The sequence below is a fragment of the Drosophila mojavensis genome, unplaced genomic scaffold (genome assembly GCF_018153725.1).
Source record: "Drosophila mojavensis isolate 15081-1352.22 unplaced genomic scaffold, ASM1815372v1 contig_74, whole genome shotgun sequence".
Taxonomy (NCBI): Eukaryota; Metazoa; Arthropoda; class Insecta; order Diptera; family Drosophilidae; genus Drosophila; species Drosophila mojavensis.
In genome coordinates this window covers 21,062,624-21,079,399 of record NW_025318899.1, presented here as the reverse complement: position 1 = coordinate 21,079,399, position 16,776 = coordinate 21,062,624, and the positions used below count along the sequence as shown (strand labels likewise).

Genomic DNA, 16,776 nt, shown 5'->3' with positions numbered 1-16,776 from the left:
AACACATGCATATTCATCATATATGTATGTATGTATGTTTGGTGATCCATACCGTTCGTTCCACCCTCTAGTTCACAATGCATTCCCATATTCCATTTACTCAATAGAAAGACTCAATTTACTCCTGCACTTATTGTGCATACACAAAATAACTCAAAAAACTACTCAAGAGCGGAGCTGAGACAAATGAGTGAAACTGTGCCTATAAAAGCGAGAAGCCGGGACAGCTTTGGTTCAGTCTTGTCGGTGATCTGGCGTTGACTGGTTGCTGTGGTGCTGTGGTGGGGCTCTTATAATCCTTTCTATTAATATTATTATTGTTAATATATTAAATATTTAATAAGGGTAATTCTGAATGTTAGATTCTATTAATAATAGCTATAGGTATTGCCTTAATACAAACATTTTAGCTGTTTGCATTATAATAATAATGATGTTATGTTGCTTATGATCGCGCCTGTGAATGATAATTATATAATTGATACTCATTATCCTAATGATGATTATATTGATCATAACGATGCTGATGCTTTTACTATAATAATAATGACTTTTTGCACTTACTTTTCTCTAAAATCTACCCTTCCTAATTATGTGATAATGAAATTCCTATGGTTAGATCTTTAGAAATCTATCACTCACTCATTATGTGTAATATAACATATATACCTCAATAGACTTTTGTATCTAGCTATCAATTTCAATTGTATTAGAATGCAATGAGTTAATGATCGTTAATGTCATATAATAATGGGTATATAATATGACATTATATACATGACACATAATATGACATTGTTGTTTATTCTACTTTCCAGTTCACTGGCCTTAATTTCGCTATCTTCATTTCTCACAGTCAGACAGTCATTATCAGTTTGCTCTATAAGGGGTAAAGAATTTGCTAAGAACTTAAAGCTCATTATTTATACATATAAAAGTAACTTTTAAGTTTTACTCAAAATTTGGGGCACCTCCAGCAAAGCTAAATAAACTGTGAATCATATCAAAATAAAAACAATATATAAAAATTTAATTGCCGTGCTTTACTGATGATGCATTGTAGATTCTGAAGTGTTAATTTACCCATACATAATATATATGTATATAATTTTTATAAAGACAAAATATCAAAAAGATGTTCGCAGGGAAAAACAAATACATCAAATATAAAGCCAAGATGCTGTTGCGTTGTAGTAAAGCAAATATTAGACTCCAGCAGCAGTCGAAAACTAAAACATACATACGTTGTACAGTTACAGCTGATAATAATCAAAAGATCAGAGTTCATATTTAGTTGGCGTATTAAACATTTCTTTAATCGTAAGATCGTGTAACTTTAAATGATATTTGTTTTCTGAAAAATGCAACTAAAACTAGAATATTAAATGAATGCTGTCATTGATATCAAATAGAGTTTGATTGAACACAAATGTTGAGCTAATATATACATATATATACACATACATGAAGTATATACATATATACATCGCCACAATAACTTAGCAATGATATTTGTACTAACTTAAATTAGTAGGTATATTACATTTGGGCTGGGCGGGCACATAAACTAAATCACCTAGTTACTCAGCAGTGAGAGAAATGTATACGATGATACGAGGACTGCCAATTTCCTCTTGGTCGGATTCTTTAGCCCTTCTTGAAGTCGAGCAAGTCGGCCAATGCCGCCGCCTTGCCGGTATCATCCTTCTCCAGTTCGGCGCGTGTGCAGCGGCCACAGCAGTCGGCCGAGGGTCGATTCTCGCATTCGCCGAGCGCTGGGGGCTTGAAGTTTGGTGTCCACGGACCTAGGCTGCCGCTGGCATAGAAGTCCATGGGATAGGCATTGGTGCGTGGCGAAGCATTGTCTGGCGTCCACTCGATGTCGCCCAGCACCACGGACAGCTCATAGGGATTCAGCAATGGCTGCTCGAAAGCCGAGCCCCAATCGATGGACAGACGTGGACATGCGATTTGTACGAAGGCGTCGATGTCAGCGAACAGCGCCAGCTTCTGTGGGAAGATCTCAGACAGCAGTATTGTTGTCGTCGCAATGCCCTTGGCGTGCAGACGCTTCTCCAGAAATCTGTGCACTCGAGCGCTGCCCTGCCGACCCAGTGTGCCCAATATGATGCCAATGCGCTTCGCCTGCTTGGCACGCTGCACAGCCGAGTGACGTAGGCTCTGCATGGCCTTGTGGTCGTAGTGTTCCACAGTGAACTTCTTTTCATATGGATCATACTTGTAGGCCTGCAATATATTCGAGTTAATAAAGTTTATGGTGCTTTGTCTATAGTTTGATTGCTTACCTTGAGCAGAGGATTTGCAATCATGGCGGATTCCAGGTGGAAACGTCCGTCACCCAGGTAGATAATCATTTGCGTTGTCTCCGGCAGCTGTGGCGAAGTGCAGCCCAATATTTCGCCCGGGCTCAGGGGCTTGGCCTGCGGCACCAGAACATCGTAGCCAGCTGCCTTCAGCTCTGCTGCAGCTGCTTGCAGCGTCGTGACAAACTGTATTGTGCTGACCAGCGCTATTTGACCCACTTCTGGTTTGAAATTCAGCTTGACGGAGTCCAGGAAGTGCAACGGATCGATCTTTATATCAACAAATATGTACAGGACCTTAATGTCGCAGGTCTGATCCACGGGTATCAGGCAGCTGTGGCCGTAGTGCACCAGCAGATCCGCTCCCAAGGCCTGCGCCGTGTAGTCATCCACGCAGCAGGCGCCATAGGTGACATCGCCCATGATGACGGTGTCGGCACTTGTGAATCGCTCCACAATGTCGCTGATGACCATGGCGTACATCAGCAGTCCCTCTGGCAGCTGTAGAGCCACACGCTTTGCCTTCGTCTCACGGATGCGCCAGATGGTTTTGTGCAGCTCAAAATTGTAGTTGGAGGGCAGCCGGTCGATGGCCTGCTGCAGCTGGGGATCGTTGAGCAGCTCCTGTGGTATGCGATTGATGCGCGCCTTGGGTTTAAACACTTTCTTTGGTCTCGCGCGTATGACGACAACATCGCTGTTGTTGTTGTTGTTGCTCCCCTCATTCAGGTGCTCGACGGGTTGGACAATGTCCAACATGATGACAAATTGCTGGAGCTACAACTGTAATGCACAAGCGTAAACAAATATTCGATACTATAAACAAATGTGATACACAAAAACAAATGTGACAACAAACTTGACCTTGTCTTTGGTCTGTGATTATAAATATGTATGTTTATTATTATTATTATTTTTTTGTATTTTTATATTTATGCATTTATTTGTCTATTTACGTATATATGGAGAGCTAATGAGCTCTGAGCGCTGTGAAAAATTTGGGTCTACGTGACTGCAGACATGCAAAATGCATGTGTAAACAATTAACCTGATTTTATTTTTTATTCTTTTTCTCTTTGTTTGAAGAAGTTTCAGTAATTAAACATTGCATTTGATGACTCAGGTATGGGTCCTCACCTTCACTTTGTTAATTAATTTTAGCTGCAACTGTCGAATGGCAAACGCGCCAAGGTTTTCAGTGAGATTTCCTAGACGTTCACTTTGTTTTTCTTCTCGTCTAGTATTTTGTTGTTGCTTTTGCGTTTGTTTTTTGCTTTGTTTTTATTTTACTGATTATTTAATAGAGACACACGTGTGCACACACACTTGTGCACTGTTTCTAAGATTATTTGCAATTAGTTGCTGCCTCGCTAACAGTTCAAATTTAAATGCGGCTATGCTCAGGGGTTGCAGTTGCACTACGGAATTGGTCAGTGAACTTTTGAAGCAGCTGTTGTTGCGCCATTGATAACTGTTTCTGAGTCACGTAGGCCACACAGAGCAACGTGCAACATGGACGTTGGTTATACTGCCCGCGCACTTCAAACTATTTGTGTACAATTCGGCACTTGTGCCTGCACTTAATGCAACAACTACAAGGGCACTTATTTCATAATATCAATTACAAACTTCTCTTACGTTATTTATCAATTTTAAAGCAAATATATATCAAAACTTCCAATGCTTGTATCGATGACTGTAGTCTGTTGCTGTGTACTTTAATCAAAATTGGTATGCAGCTCACCGACTGTTGTCCGACCACCACAAATTATCGATTACTTGCAGTGTTGAACAACGCCGACCGTTATTTTGAAAATTAAACAATACGTTTGTGACATGTATGTATATATGCTTTAGTAACTTAACCGACCCATAACAGTAAGTAATTAACAATTCAAGTTTTAAGCTTTCACGGTTTCTGCTTCCGACACATCAGCCTCCTCCGCATCCTCTGCAAGTATGAGAAAATATTAAAGATAAGATATTATATGAAGACAGTTTACTTCAGCGTTCACCTACGCTTGCCTCCGGGCATTCGTCGCAATCGCTCCTGTTCCACAGCGGCAAAATATTCGCTGGCTGCCTGTTCGCAGGCGCTGGCAAATGGCTCCATATTGATTTTGCCATTTAGCATGGTCAGATCGGCTTGCTCCTGCCCATGGTTGGCCTTAATCTTTAGCTTGCTCTCCCTCGACTTGGCCTCCAAAATCTTCTCACGTCGATTTTCGCGTTCAAACATCTTTGGAATACGAATCATAATGAAATAATTATATTATTTATATGTACTGTACTGCGACTTACCGCCGTTAGGAGTGGCTTATCGTTTTTAGCTGACATTATCATATTTTCGGAAACTTCTATTAGAAAAGTTGCGCCTAGTTTGCTGCCGCAGCTGACGAATTTTCCATTTTCGTTGGTGCGAACGCAGTAGAGCGGCTCATCGCAAACTTTGACGGTTAACACGGGCTCATTCTGCTGCTGCAACAGATCCCATGTGTCCAGCACGCCATCCATGCGAGTGATAAAGAATTGAGAGACCCTAAGGCAGGGATGGTTAGCCCTGTATCGTATTGAGCTAAATGCATGTCAATTCATACTTGGTGTAACTCCAGGCGCCGTCCGTCAGCATCGAGGAACTGCTCTTAGTCCATATAATTGAGCTCTCACGACAATCCTCGGACCAGATGCGTGCACACCAATCGCCCACCGTGAGGAAGTTCTTTACAAAAGCTGGATTGCGCGTGATGGCATACACTGGACCCAAATGACACATCATCTGCAAACAGAAAGAGGTTTGAAGATTAAGAGATTCTGCAGAGAGCCTCTAAGAGCCCTCACCCTGATTTGTATCTTCTCTGTGGGTGTTTTACCCTTGCGGTTGCAGGAGAACAGCATGCCCATCTCGGTGCCAGCCATGAATCTAGTTGGTATGGTTGTCTCATACTCCAATACCGAGATGCCATAGGAGCGTGATAAATCCTGTTCGTCGCCTTTGACCGGATCCATGAGCAAGCGATCCAGCGGTTCGCTGAGCTTGCGTGTATCCCACCAGAGCACTTGGCCATCGGAGCCGCCCGAGAAGAACTCCGTGCCGCTCTTCGAGTTATTCCAGAGCACCGAGTTGACCGGGTCACGATGACAAACCTCGCGTTCACTGATCATCACAGGAAGCTTGCCGTGACGCGTATCCCAGGCAGCTACTTGGCCGTTGTACATGCCGCTGACCAGGCTGGTGGGATCCTTTTGATTGTACTCCAGACACACACATGGGACCTTCGGTTCCAGCGTTAGGAACGGCTCGTTTGGGTTTTCCACTTCCCAGATGTACGAGTTGCAGCGTTGCCCGGTCTTGTCTCCCTGGAACTTCATGTCACAATGGCTGACGGCCATTTTGATGCCACCATCTGGCGACCAGGACAAATGCTTTACGGGCACCTTTATCGGATTCGGATCACGATAGACGTTAACCGTGCGGGATTTGCAAGGTTCCGGCAGTGGAGCCGGCTCCATGTTCTCAAAGTAATTCTCATAGATGTTGACCGCATTGTTCTGGAATATGTAGTGCTCCATGGGTTTGGTTAGGTTCATCACTTGCGTTATGTAATTCTCATCCTTTTCAATTTTTCGCTTGTAGCGCACCGTCTGCTCCGGATCATGCATATTAATGTCCTTCGGCCAGCCGCCCTCATTGTGCGTGATGCCCGTGCTCTTGTACGTCGCGCGCTCCGTGTTGGCCACGCTGAGCGAAGTTTGCCCCGCATATTGTGTGGACCGATCCACGGGGTTCTTCAATATGAAATTTTTGACCAGCTCTGGATTCGAGTTCTCGCTAAACACCACCTCATCCTTGTCTTCGAAGTGCACCCGAGAGCCAAATGTGCGTCGCTCCTTTTTGTATATATATTCCATTCTCGGAAAAATATAAACTCTTAAGCTGACAACTCAATTCTCTTGTTAAGACTAACTGTTATAGCATAACAAACTGAGGCCATAAGGTTTACTGTACTCCTAGGTAACGCATTTCTGTTTTATCAATATTTACGTTTGTTTTTTTTTTTTAATATTCGTGGAACTGTTAATACGCTTTCAATTTGAGGAAGGTTAAATTCTGCCATATATGTTATTTATGATTTATATAAATTTAAAGAACAACAAAATATATACCAAAATAATTTTGGTAAAATTTTAATTGAAATTTTCAAATATAAACATTTTTTTTAGTGTATGTATGGGCTATGTATAAATATATCTCTTATATGTATTTCATTGTATTTCATGTACAATGAATGTCTAAATTGGAATAAAAAACTTTATATAGGGGGTGTAAATTACATTTTATTGCAGTGAATATCACGTATATTTAGAATATACTAAAGCATCATTATCTAAATAAAATTGGCTACTTTGTATAATTTTTGCTAAATAAATTTGACTAAATGGGGATTGGGGGACTATTTACAATTGATTTCTAGAGTTAAACTAAATTTGAAAATTGTTTCCTAATTGCTGACACAGCAAGCAAATGCCTTGGCGCAGTTCCATGGGTATTGCTCCTCCAGTTGGTTCCGGTTCCATGTGGGCTTCGTGTTCCCATTGCCAACTATTCAGAGTTCCAGTGCGATGGTATTATCATCCAGCTGATTTGGTACTCCTACGCCGCGTCGCAACAGTTTCTATCGCCCACTGGCCAGAGTTCCTGGTCCGGTTCGAGCACGTTGTTGATCGCCAGAGAGTTTCGCTTGAAGTGCAGGTCGATTGGAAGTTGCGGCGCAGTTTTATAGGCCTGCAGGTAGAGCCAGGCAGGCAGGGTCAGCTCAATCTTTCAATATGTTCGTTTGTAGGCGTCGTGGTCCTAATGACTTTGACCTTGTCGGAAATTTACCAGACAAAATTTCCGCGATAAGAACGAACAACCCACCCAATACATTTGCCTGCTCGTTAAAGTTGAGTTATGATAGCGACACATACATAAGAAAGAGATTAGCTGAATTCCTTCTGGGAAAGTGCAGATAAAATTCTTAAAAATCTCACTCAGTCGGATTGACTTGCCTGTTGCTTGCAAACAAATGGATTAGTTTTCACAAAATCTTAAGATAAGCTTGATGACTTCATTTACGTATAAACAATGTTTGTATAAAAATATATTTCTTATATACATATGTTTGTAAATTTAGTTATTAGAGTTATTTTTACTCAGTCGTTTTTGTTTATTTTTCGTAATTTCCTGATGCTATCAATATTTGCTGTGTATAGCATGACTGTCTTCTTAATTGGAGGTCTGTGTTTACTTTTTATAATCTGTAAATATAGTGTATTAATTAATTAATTTTAAGTTAATCCCGGCTTAATACAAACAGTCTTATTATTGGCTAGGTTAAGGCTCTCCAGGGATTCGTCTTTTAGTCTAGCGTTTTGAACTATTGCTCTTAGGCTTTGAATTTCATCCATCAGTTTTTTACGCTCATCTTTCAAGAAGAAAACCTGACGCCTTAGGCTGCTCCTGTTGATAGCAACAAAATTCGATTTTAGTAAATATAAATTTGTAATCATTTGTATTTTTCACTTACACTTCGCATTCTAAATGCCTTGCATAACTGTCTCTCTCAGATTCAATGATTTCCACATGTTCTTCAGTATTTGTTTGGGGATCAAGCGAGTCAATTATTTCCAATTCAATACGTCCGATTCGTGGCCCCTCATCAGTTAGGGGAGCATCGTCCGATTCGCTAATATACTCTATCATTTCATAGCTTTGATACTGGCTATTTCCACTTTCAGCAGCTTCCTCTTCTCTTTTGTTTGTTTTTGGGGTAAGCTGCTCAAGCTGTGAGCTATTTGAATTCTCTTCCACTTTCTGCTTCTTCTTATGGTTGCTAGATGGGTTTGCATCTTTACAACTTCTGCGTTTATCCTTAGCATTATTTAATAACAACTTAGTCTGTGGCCCATGTATAGTGGGATAGGATCCAGGTTTTAATTTTGTTGGGTTCTTACGTGTGAAACCTGAAAAAAGCATGTTGCTATAGAAACAGTTTTGCTATATGTATATATTTAAACTTACCAAGCTCATATTGCATATTACGCTCAAAGTCGTCCGGAGTGAAGTGCTCATTACAGATACAGGCTAATAAATGATTTATTATTCACTTATTCACTTCGTTACAAAACCACTTACCTGTTGTTGGATTTGTTATGTCGCGCTCGCAGAATTCAATCCATTTCTTGAGCTGTTGCTTATCTTTTGGAAAGTGAAAGTAGCGCCAATTCTTTTTATTGCCATTTCGATTGTTGTTGCCACAGTATCTTACAGCACAACGCATTATAATTCCTGATTAGCAATTGTAAATATGCATAATGCGGAAAAATAAACAAATCACAGACTAATCAGCTGATAAGCGTAGGGCTGGTGGAGCTTGTTATCGATAGCAGCCAGTGTCGATAAGTGCGAGCCACTTCTAACATATACAGCACTGTAATAAACAGCTATTTAACAATTGTTATTTGTGGAATTCCGAAGCTTTGTCGTCCATTATACGATTTTCAAATGTTGAAAAGCAGCAACTTGGACAGGTAATCTATGGGTAAAAGTTTATATAAATGATTTGTACAGTTGTGTTATCAAGTAGTGTTATTGGTGAACTCGATGGTGATCGCACGGGCACTGGCGCCGTCGCAGCACCAGAGAAATCAGTTAAGAACAACAAAAACAACAACAACACATCGTTGTCGCAAGGAAAAGTAGACGAAATTGATTGCTCTATGTCAGCCTTGCAATTATCTTTTGGTGTCCTTGAAATTGCCGAATCGCCATTAGTACGTGTTCGCAATCAGCTGAAAGAATTGATGTAAGTAATGTTTGATTTAAGATGAGAAATCACACATAAATAAATAACTCGATTGCAGTGGCAAACAAAACAAATTCTACATTGATGTGTCCAAGGAGAAATATAAGCTGGATTGCAGCGAAGTATCTAAACTATACGATATGGTAAGGGAAACCATAAATTTTAGATATTAAGTGTTCAGTTAATTACTGAAGTACGTGATTATCAGTACAAATGGTTTATATCAATTATAAACAATGTCTGGGCGTATAACTCTTATCGCAGACAGCTAAATGCATTTTATGATATTGTTAGACTAATCTAAGTGTTTCATGTAAATGGCGCATGATATATAATGAATTACGTCTACCTTACCGTCTACACACATACAGATGAGCAACGTGAAGCTCTACAAAGATAAACTGATTAAAATCAAAAAGGATATGCAGAGCATTTATCAGCGTTCCAAAGTCATCAAGGTAAGCCAACAATATACAAGGAAAACCAAAGTAACGAATCTTTATTGTATAGCATAAAACCATAAAAACAATAATTAACAGTGTGTACGAACTAGTAGACCACATGCAATCATAATCAATTGATAACTAAGTATATCTATATATATGTATGTATCGTATTTCTGATTACAGAAACGAGCTGCACACATCGCAGCCTGTAAGCAACGCGAACACCAGCGCAAAGTCGAAAAGCAACAGCACGAGGAGTCGCTCATTGGCAATCCGTTGCCATAGGGCCATAGATATAACAAGCTTTATAGTTACTTATATATATTAAAACTAGTTATAATCGGGCAGTACTTAAACATAATGAGTACTGCCAAGGCTGACAAGACTCTAAGCTAAGAGCTAAATAAACATTACATCCAAAACGAATACACATGATAAAGGACAATTTACAAACAAGAGAATAGTAGGTAACTCTTTTGTTGTCTATATAATTTGAAAAATACTTTCGAGATAATTTTCACATGCATGAAAAGCCAATTTCATAAGCAACATTGAATACTTTAAGCTTCTTTTTTTAGTTTCTAAAAAAAAAAAAAAATTTAACATTCACAATTTTAGAGTTTTCAATACAATTTAAAGACATGCCATTTAAATTTAACAATGTTTATTTAAAAGCTATGTTTATGCGCGTGCAAATCGTGATAAGCTAGCAAATTGAATTTAACTAATAATAAGAAATCTTTATATCACAACTAGTAATACTATAACATTTCCTTATTTTCTTTATTTCATTCAGAAAATACATTTTCTTTGTACCTCTTCTGTTTCACGATCTGCGGCGCATAAACCTAGCAAAAGCATGCACTAGTGTAACAAAAATATTGGATGTGAGAGGGATTTGTTGCTAGCATTACTAAAATTAGAGTACAATTACATATAATAATTATAATTACAATCGAGATTGAATATTTAGCATTCGCCATGCAAATTGATGAGGAAATTGTTCTGATTCAGCAGCAGGAAAAGTGTTTCTCTTGATTTGGTATTGGATTTGTTATTTTGATTTTGTTTTCTTGGCTGATTGTGTGTCGTTTCACGCTGGCAAGCATACGAATTCGGTAAATCGCCAGATCACAGAGAAGGATGAGGAGGAGCTGTTTAGCTAAGACCTGTATACTCCTGTTCATTCAGCATGTGCATTGCATCTGTCGGTGCGAAATATTTGACAGTGCCTAAAAGTATTCGAAATATGAATTAGTCTCTGTAAAAGTGTAAAAGAGTTTTATGTTTTACTTTTGATAAATATGTCGAATAAATTCTTTAAGGAATACCTGAATATCGATCGTATCTTAAGTGATAATGCGTAACGGAATTGCATTTACAAACATAATATTATATGCCTTAATGTGTATTTAACAAAAAGTGCGAAACTTTTATTACCAATTTATTTTCTGTTTTGTTTTGTTTTGTTTTTGTTTTTTTTATGAGCTTTGTACAATTTTCAAATACTATGAAAAAAAAAAAAGAAATATTGAAAAATGCAACAATGAGAATAGCTGTGTTTGAGCAGAGTTCAAGAAATATATATTTGATATATATACAAATGTTTCTATATATTTCATATAAGATCTACAATTAACCCAAATCAAATAACTTTATATACATACGAGTGAATAAAAGAATGAAGTGAAACAACATTTTATAGCCTGTCTTCGCCTCTTACGACAACAATAAACAGAATTTATCAAAATACTTTATATAGTTCTTGAATCAACTTTTATGATTTAACATTTTTGTAACTCTAGGTGTTTTAATATCGGGTAATATCTAAATAGCTGCAAGTCTTCTAGTTATTGTCCCATATTCAAACTCTTTTGGCATAGCTGAAAATACCTTAATATCCTATCTAACGGCACAGTTAATAAATTCATTTGGTTCTTTCGGAAATGCTGATAAATTCATTTAAGTTCTTGGCCTGTGTTATAATACGGATGGAAAGCCTCGGACGAACTCCTGACCTCAGCTCAAATCGACATCGCTAAACCCATCGAGGTTCTTAATGCTAGTCGGGCAGTCGGGAGTTGCGGATGCGGATGCAGTTGCAGTGGCGGACGCTGCCGTGGTGGACCTACCCTTACCATTTTCAGCTGGGCCATTGCGCTGCAGGTAGAATTGGACACAGACATGGATGACGAACACTATGAAGGCGACAATGCCAAAGATTTCGAAGGTGGTACGAGCGCCAACTCCATCAAAGAGCTGGCCACCAATCTGGCTGCCCATGGAGACGCCAATGCCCTCGAAGATCGCACCCACAAGACTCTGTAAGAAGAAACTTTTCAGTATGATCATTGCCATCGTTTCGCTCTGCGATTGCGTTTACCTGCATGGTAGCCTCCGTGCCTGGCGGAGCGACGATGCTGGCGTAGGAAGCCATTGTCGCATAGAAGAGCCCAAAGGTGACGCCATTGAGCAGCTCAATGGGCAGTATGTACCAGGGATTCTGCAGCATCGAGTACAATATGAAGCGCACACCGAACCCGAACAGCACCAGGCTCATGGCATTCACATGCCCGATGCGCTTCAGTATCCAGCCGGACATGAAGAAGAAGGGCAGCTCGCCGCCAAAGCACTGAATGCTCATGACGAGGCCCTCCAGCGTCTTGATGAAGTTGGCGCCATGGTCGAACGGCTGCGCCAGCTCCTCCAGATAGATGAATAGAAAGTTCCATATCAGCGCTGTGCCCAGGCCAATGGCCACGCACCAGAGGAAGAAGACGACGCAACGTATTGAAAGGAACATTTGACCCACGTCCCTTAGGATGTTGGCCGACATGTGCGTTTGGGTGTGCTATGGGACAGAATCCATTTAATACAAATCTTGTTTATCTTCGAGTGACTCACCTTCAGCTTGGTGGAGGCGAGCATATCGAAGCCTAGTATGATAAGCGTCATCCAGAAGACAATCGTATAGTTCTTGTCAATGCTGCCCTCCTTGGACATCGTGTCCACCAGCAGGCCGGCGAGCAGGGCGAAGATGCCCCAGCCCAGGGAACCGCACAGCCGCTGCCTGCCATAGAGATGATGTCGGTCGCCCAGAATGCCAAAGCAGATGGCATCGCCGATGCTCACCACGACGGCCATGCCTATCCAGCTGATGATCAGCATGCCAAAGAAGAACCAGAACTCGGGCAGAGCAACAGCGTTGCCCATATTGATCACCGAGCTGTCGGGCAGGAGTTCGTTGATGAACGTATCGTTGCACTCCATCTGGCAGCTGGACTGGAACATCGGCTTGTCCTTGGGGCAGTAGAGCGTCACATTGCGGGAGTCGATCGTGCCCAGGTCGTGCGGAATGAGGAAATTCAGGCATCTCATATTGCCATTCGCCTCCTCGATCAAACCTTTCATATCGATGTAGGTGGAAAAATTGAGCGTGTTCTTCGTTCGATTCGCCTGACAGTCGCTCAGCGGATTTGCTTTGAGCCAGTGCTGGCAGACGATGTCCCACATGTCTGGCTCCATTTGACATGCCATGTTGCAGGTGAGCGTGCGGTTCCCATAGAATGCCTCCAGTTGCGTCTCCGCATCCTTTGGATAGTTGGAGCAGTAGCGTATGTTGGACACCCCGGCGTGGCAATGGAACTGAGGCTTCTCCACAGCCGGCACAAACATCACCATAAAGAAGGCCACAGCGGTGATCAGTTGTCCAGCCAGAAAGAGAAATCGATGTCGATGGTAGCTGGAAGATTTGAATTGAATCTAGATTATACTGTGTGTGTCTATAGAGATAATATTTAGGTGCTCTCTCTCTCCTTTTTTTTTGTTAAATTCAATGTTCGGAGTTAATCACTTTTATAATTAATGTTTCTCTCTCTCTTTCTAAAAATCACTCTAGACCTATATTGATTCTATTACTCCAATAGCCGCCTCTCTGGGCGTTTTGTCTACTTGTCGATAAGCTGTATATATTTTTAAGTCAGCTTTAATCACTCTCATTATCTTTTTACTCGCTTCGTTCTAATTCAATTTTCATCTTGAAAATCACATATAGAGGCTATATTTGGCGCTTGGTCTTTCTTGTCTCTTGCGAAAATTCCCCCAAATCTCTTTGTCTCTTTTTACTCACTAGTTCAACCTTCAATTATTCGCTTGTAGAATATATCATAAAAATCGCATTCGAACATATCGGAAGAGTTAATCCAGTTACTCTCTCATATTCGGCTTCAATCCTTCTCCCTCTCTCTCTCTCTCTCTCTAATTACCATTGCTTTATCATAACCTAACTCGATTTCACTCTTGAAAATCACATAGAGAGGCGATATTTCCGCTTGATCCACTTACCGATCCGCTATGTAGCCAAAGAGCGGCTTTGCCAGTAAACCCACAATGGGCAATATCATGTACATGGTGCCAACGACGACATCGGAATAGCCCAGCTGTTTCGCCAGTGGCGGCATAAAGGGTACAACGGGTGCGGTGCCTTTAAGAAAAGAAAATTATGAATCAAGTGAAAATAAAAATAAAATATGTAAATTCGGATACATCTGTAAGAATAAATCTAACTGCTCAACTAGCTGGCGCAAATAGCAGATACCCTTTGCTGCATACCATGCATGTAGCATGCCCTGTGACACCTCTACTTAGTTTACAGGGTATCCGGGTACACAGCTCGACCACAATTAGCGCCAATTGTCTAAATGTGGGTGTTTATAACTGATAAGAAGAAGCAACAAGAACTATTACAATGGGTATTATATATCATCACGTACTACTACAGATACACATACATACATGATTGTATAGGTATTTCATATATACGCATATTTCATGTGTATGTATATGTATATATTCATATATACCTTTGTGCCTTTAGTTGTCAAGTTGAACAGTTTTAATTAATTTAAAAGCGAAAATTCTTTTTAATAGCTGATTGCAGCTTTGGGGCTTATCAAGGGCGAAGTGCCGTTAGGATATTAAGTCGGTTGACCCACCCTTTGACCAGGTGTCTGGTTTTTTTTAGAGCTTATCAAATAAAACGAGACGACGTTAAGCCGAATACTTTCATTGTAGTTTTGTGTCAGAATTAGACGCGCTTTTGGGCTTGTCTGTGTGACACGAACAAGACGTGTAAATGTGTGAGTGGACGGACATGTGTGAAAATATAAAAAGCAAGAAAAAATACGTACAAAAAGAAAGAGAAAGTAATTGTGAAATACAAAATAAACACATACTATAATTAGAAATAGAAGTAAATAGGATATAATTATATAATAAATCAGGCATGTGCCACAAAGATCAGATAAAATAAATAAGTAATAAATTAAATCTCCAATTTAATGTAAGCGCAATAAAAATAAATTGAAGTTTGTACTTAAAAAATAAAGCTAACAAAACTAAAACAAATATAATTAAAATTTAAAAAATAATAAATTCATGAAATTATTGAGCAATTTCTTAAAACTAAACTTATTTTAATGGCAAATATTAAACATATTATTAACAAAAAATAAATAATAATTGAATCCTATTTAATAATAATTTATAATTTGAAATGGAAAGTAGACAGATATACACATTTAATATAACATAAGATACAAAAATATTAAAAGGTCATATAATATATAACAAAATTAATAAAGTTCTAATAATATATTTAAAATAATTTATATTTATTTAAAATCATTTTAAATGAGATAAAGTGGTGTATATAAATAAATAAATATAAAAAAAAAACATGTGACCAAAAAATATATATACATATATAAAAAAAAGAACATTTTCAAATTATAAATAAGTTCTGAAAAAGTTTCTAATTTAAAATTTCAGTATTTCGATTTTTTATTAAATTTAAATTAGTTTCATTGTTCAATGGAAAATTCTGTCAATTCAATTCGAGTTCTTGTTCATGATTTTTTTTTTTTTTTTTTAGACTTCTCTCGATTGTGATCAATTGTTCTTCAAGTAAAACACGTCATTTAAAATTCAAGCTTTTATTAAAAATACTTCAGGTCTGTTTTAAGTAATTAACAGTACGTGATAATTGCACAAAGTGAATTAATTTATCGCTCAGTGTAGGCTTCTAGAGTTGAATTGATTATATTAATTGTTTAAACAATTACCATTTTGCCAATTATATTATCAAACAAATATTTCGTTTATTTTTTATTGTACTTCTTATCAGAACCCTGATATCTATGCACCCTTTATTTACACTTTAACTAGATGATGTGTCAATTTCTTATCAGTTATGTATTCTACTCTTATCAACAGGTCCAACTTGTTCAACGTGCCTGTTGTAATTTGAATGAGATTAGTTAATATACCGTAAAATACTTTACCGGCATTGAAGAGAAAGTAATGCGCCTTCATAGGCAGCAAATCCTTATCAATTGAGGCCTTCATCTTTCTGTTATATTTTTAAATTAAATTCGGCCGGCTATTAGCAATTCATCAATTCCAATTGGGCTGATCGATGATGATGGTTTGCCGAATCGCTGGCAATCACTTCGATTCACACTGTCGCGCACTTTAATTAAATTGCTTGGTATATTTAAGGAAAACAGCTGCGGCAAGCATAATTCATCAGCGAGAATTCAAGCGCAATTTCGTTTCATGCACTTCTGATTGGATTACATTCGCGCGTCAGTGTGTGTCAGAGTGTGTGTGTAAAGTGTGATCACGTTTCTTGTATGCCGAATGAATTCGCAGGTGTTAACATTACACACTTGTCTGTAGGCGTAAGCATGGCACATCCCATGCTACTCTAGATCTATAAAATTTACTGTAGGCACACGCAATTCATTCCGTGTTGGCTGAGAATCTTATTAGAATAATAACTAGCGGCGACGATGTACTGACACGGTTTGTTATATTCTATATACGGGTGTATCTTAATTACTGTTTGCACTGGCCGCTTATCTTGAGCACACACACGTTCACATATGTGTTCAAAATACGCCCACAACACCTACAGCGAACATGCTTTGGATGCGAATGTAAAAAAAAACATAAACACAAAAATTCCGATAATAGCTGACTGGTAAAGTCAGCAGTGTTAACTAACATTGACTGAAATTTACATACGCAGCCAACTTCATGTAGCTCACATGTAAGCTTACAGCCTAATGTTAACGATAGCAGAGCAAACAGCTGATTGCC

At 39.1% G+C, this 16,776-nt stretch overlaps 5 protein-coding genes across 9 annotated transcripts; 1 reads left to right on the top strand and 4 right to left on the bottom strand.

Moving 5' to 3' along the window:
* Positions 1-1,289: 1,289 nt before the first annotated feature.
* On the bottom strand, positions 1,290-4,057 carry LOC6583179 (2-(3-amino-3-carboxypropyl)histidine synthase subunit 1). Of its 2 annotated transcripts, none has more exons than XM_015162769.3 (3): positions 3,963-4,057; positions 2,307-3,107; positions 1,290-2,247 (listed from the first exon to the last, which is right to left on the bottom strand). In XM_015162769.3, exons 2-3 carry the CDS (start codon positions 3,081-3,083, stop codon positions 1,648-1,650), a joined length of 1,377 nt encoding a protein of 458 aa, XP_015018255.1. In that variant the 5' UTR covers positions 3,084-3,107; positions 3,963-4,057; the 3' UTR covers positions 1,290-1,647. The 2 variants fall into 2 exon arrangements, with proteins under 2 accessions (XP_015018255.1, XP_002008855.1); XM_002008819.4 differs by lacking the exon at positions 3,963-4,057 and adding an exon at positions 3,462-3,919.
* Positions 4,058-4,163: 106 nt separating this feature from the next.
* On the bottom strand, positions 4,164-6,460 carry LOC6583178 (dynein axonemal intermediate chain 2). 2 transcript variants are annotated; one of them, XM_015162768.3, is made up of 5 exons: positions 5,163-6,460; positions 4,922-5,100; positions 4,626-4,863; positions 4,340-4,563; positions 4,164-4,275 (listed from the first exon to the last, which is right to left on the bottom strand). In XM_015162768.3, the coding sequence occupies exons 1-5, from the start codon at positions 6,231-6,233 to the stop codon at positions 4,257-4,259; spliced, it is 1,731 nt and encodes a 576-aa protein (XP_015018254.1). In that variant the 5' UTR covers positions 6,234-6,460; the 3' UTR covers positions 4,164-4,256. The 2 variants fall into 2 exon arrangements, with proteins under 2 accessions (XP_015018254.1, XP_002008854.1); XM_002008818.4 differs by having other exon boundaries at positions 4,344-4,563.
* Positions 6,461-7,435: 975 nt separating this feature from the next.
* On the bottom strand, positions 7,436-8,650 carry LOC6583177 (52 kDa repressor of the inhibitor of the protein kinase). The gene is made up of 5 exons (XM_002008817.4): positions 8,500-8,650; positions 8,386-8,448; positions 7,892-8,327; positions 7,680-7,824; positions 7,436-7,622 (listed from the first exon to the last, which is right to left on the bottom strand). Exons 1-5 carry the CDS (start codon positions 8,642-8,644, stop codon positions 7,518-7,520), a joined length of 894 nt encoding a protein of 297 aa, XP_002008853.2. The 5' UTR covers positions 8,645-8,650; the 3' UTR covers positions 7,436-7,517.
* Positions 8,651-8,807: 157 nt separating this feature from the next.
* On the top strand, positions 8,808-10,041 carry LOC6583176 (biogenesis of lysosome-related organelles complex 1 subunit 6). 2 transcript variants are annotated; one of them, XM_002008816.3, is made up of 5 exons: positions 8,808-8,894; positions 8,951-9,169; positions 9,228-9,312; positions 9,541-9,627; positions 9,799-10,041. In XM_002008816.3, the coding sequence occupies exons 1-5, from the start codon at positions 8,869-8,871 to the stop codon at positions 9,898-9,900; spliced, it is 519 nt and encodes a 172-aa protein (XP_002008852.2). In that variant the 5' UTR covers positions 8,808-8,868; the 3' UTR covers positions 9,901-10,041. The 2 variants fall into 2 exon arrangements, with proteins under 2 accessions (XP_002008852.2, XP_032586772.1); XM_032730881.1 differs by having other exon boundaries at positions 8,811-8,894; positions 8,948-9,169.
* LOC6583175 (major facilitator superfamily domain-containing protein 6) lies at positions 9,642-16,673 on the bottom strand. 2 transcript variants are annotated; one of them, XM_002008815.4, is made up of 6 exons: positions 15,957-16,672; positions 13,960-14,098; positions 12,520-13,357; positions 11,999-12,466; positions 11,754-11,937; positions 9,642-10,847 (listed from the first exon to the last, which is right to left on the bottom strand). In XM_002008815.4, exons 1-6 carry the CDS (start codon positions 16,018-16,020, stop codon positions 10,774-10,776), a joined length of 1,767 nt encoding a protein of 588 aa, XP_002008851.2. In that variant the 5' UTR covers positions 16,021-16,672; the 3' UTR covers positions 9,642-10,773. The 2 variants fall into 2 exon arrangements, with proteins under 2 accessions (XP_002008851.2, XP_043865416.1); XM_044009481.1 differs by lacking the exon at positions 9,642-10,847 and having other exon boundaries at positions 11,173-11,937; positions 15,957-16,673.
* Between the last annotated feature and the right edge of the window lie 103 nt (positions 16,674-16,776).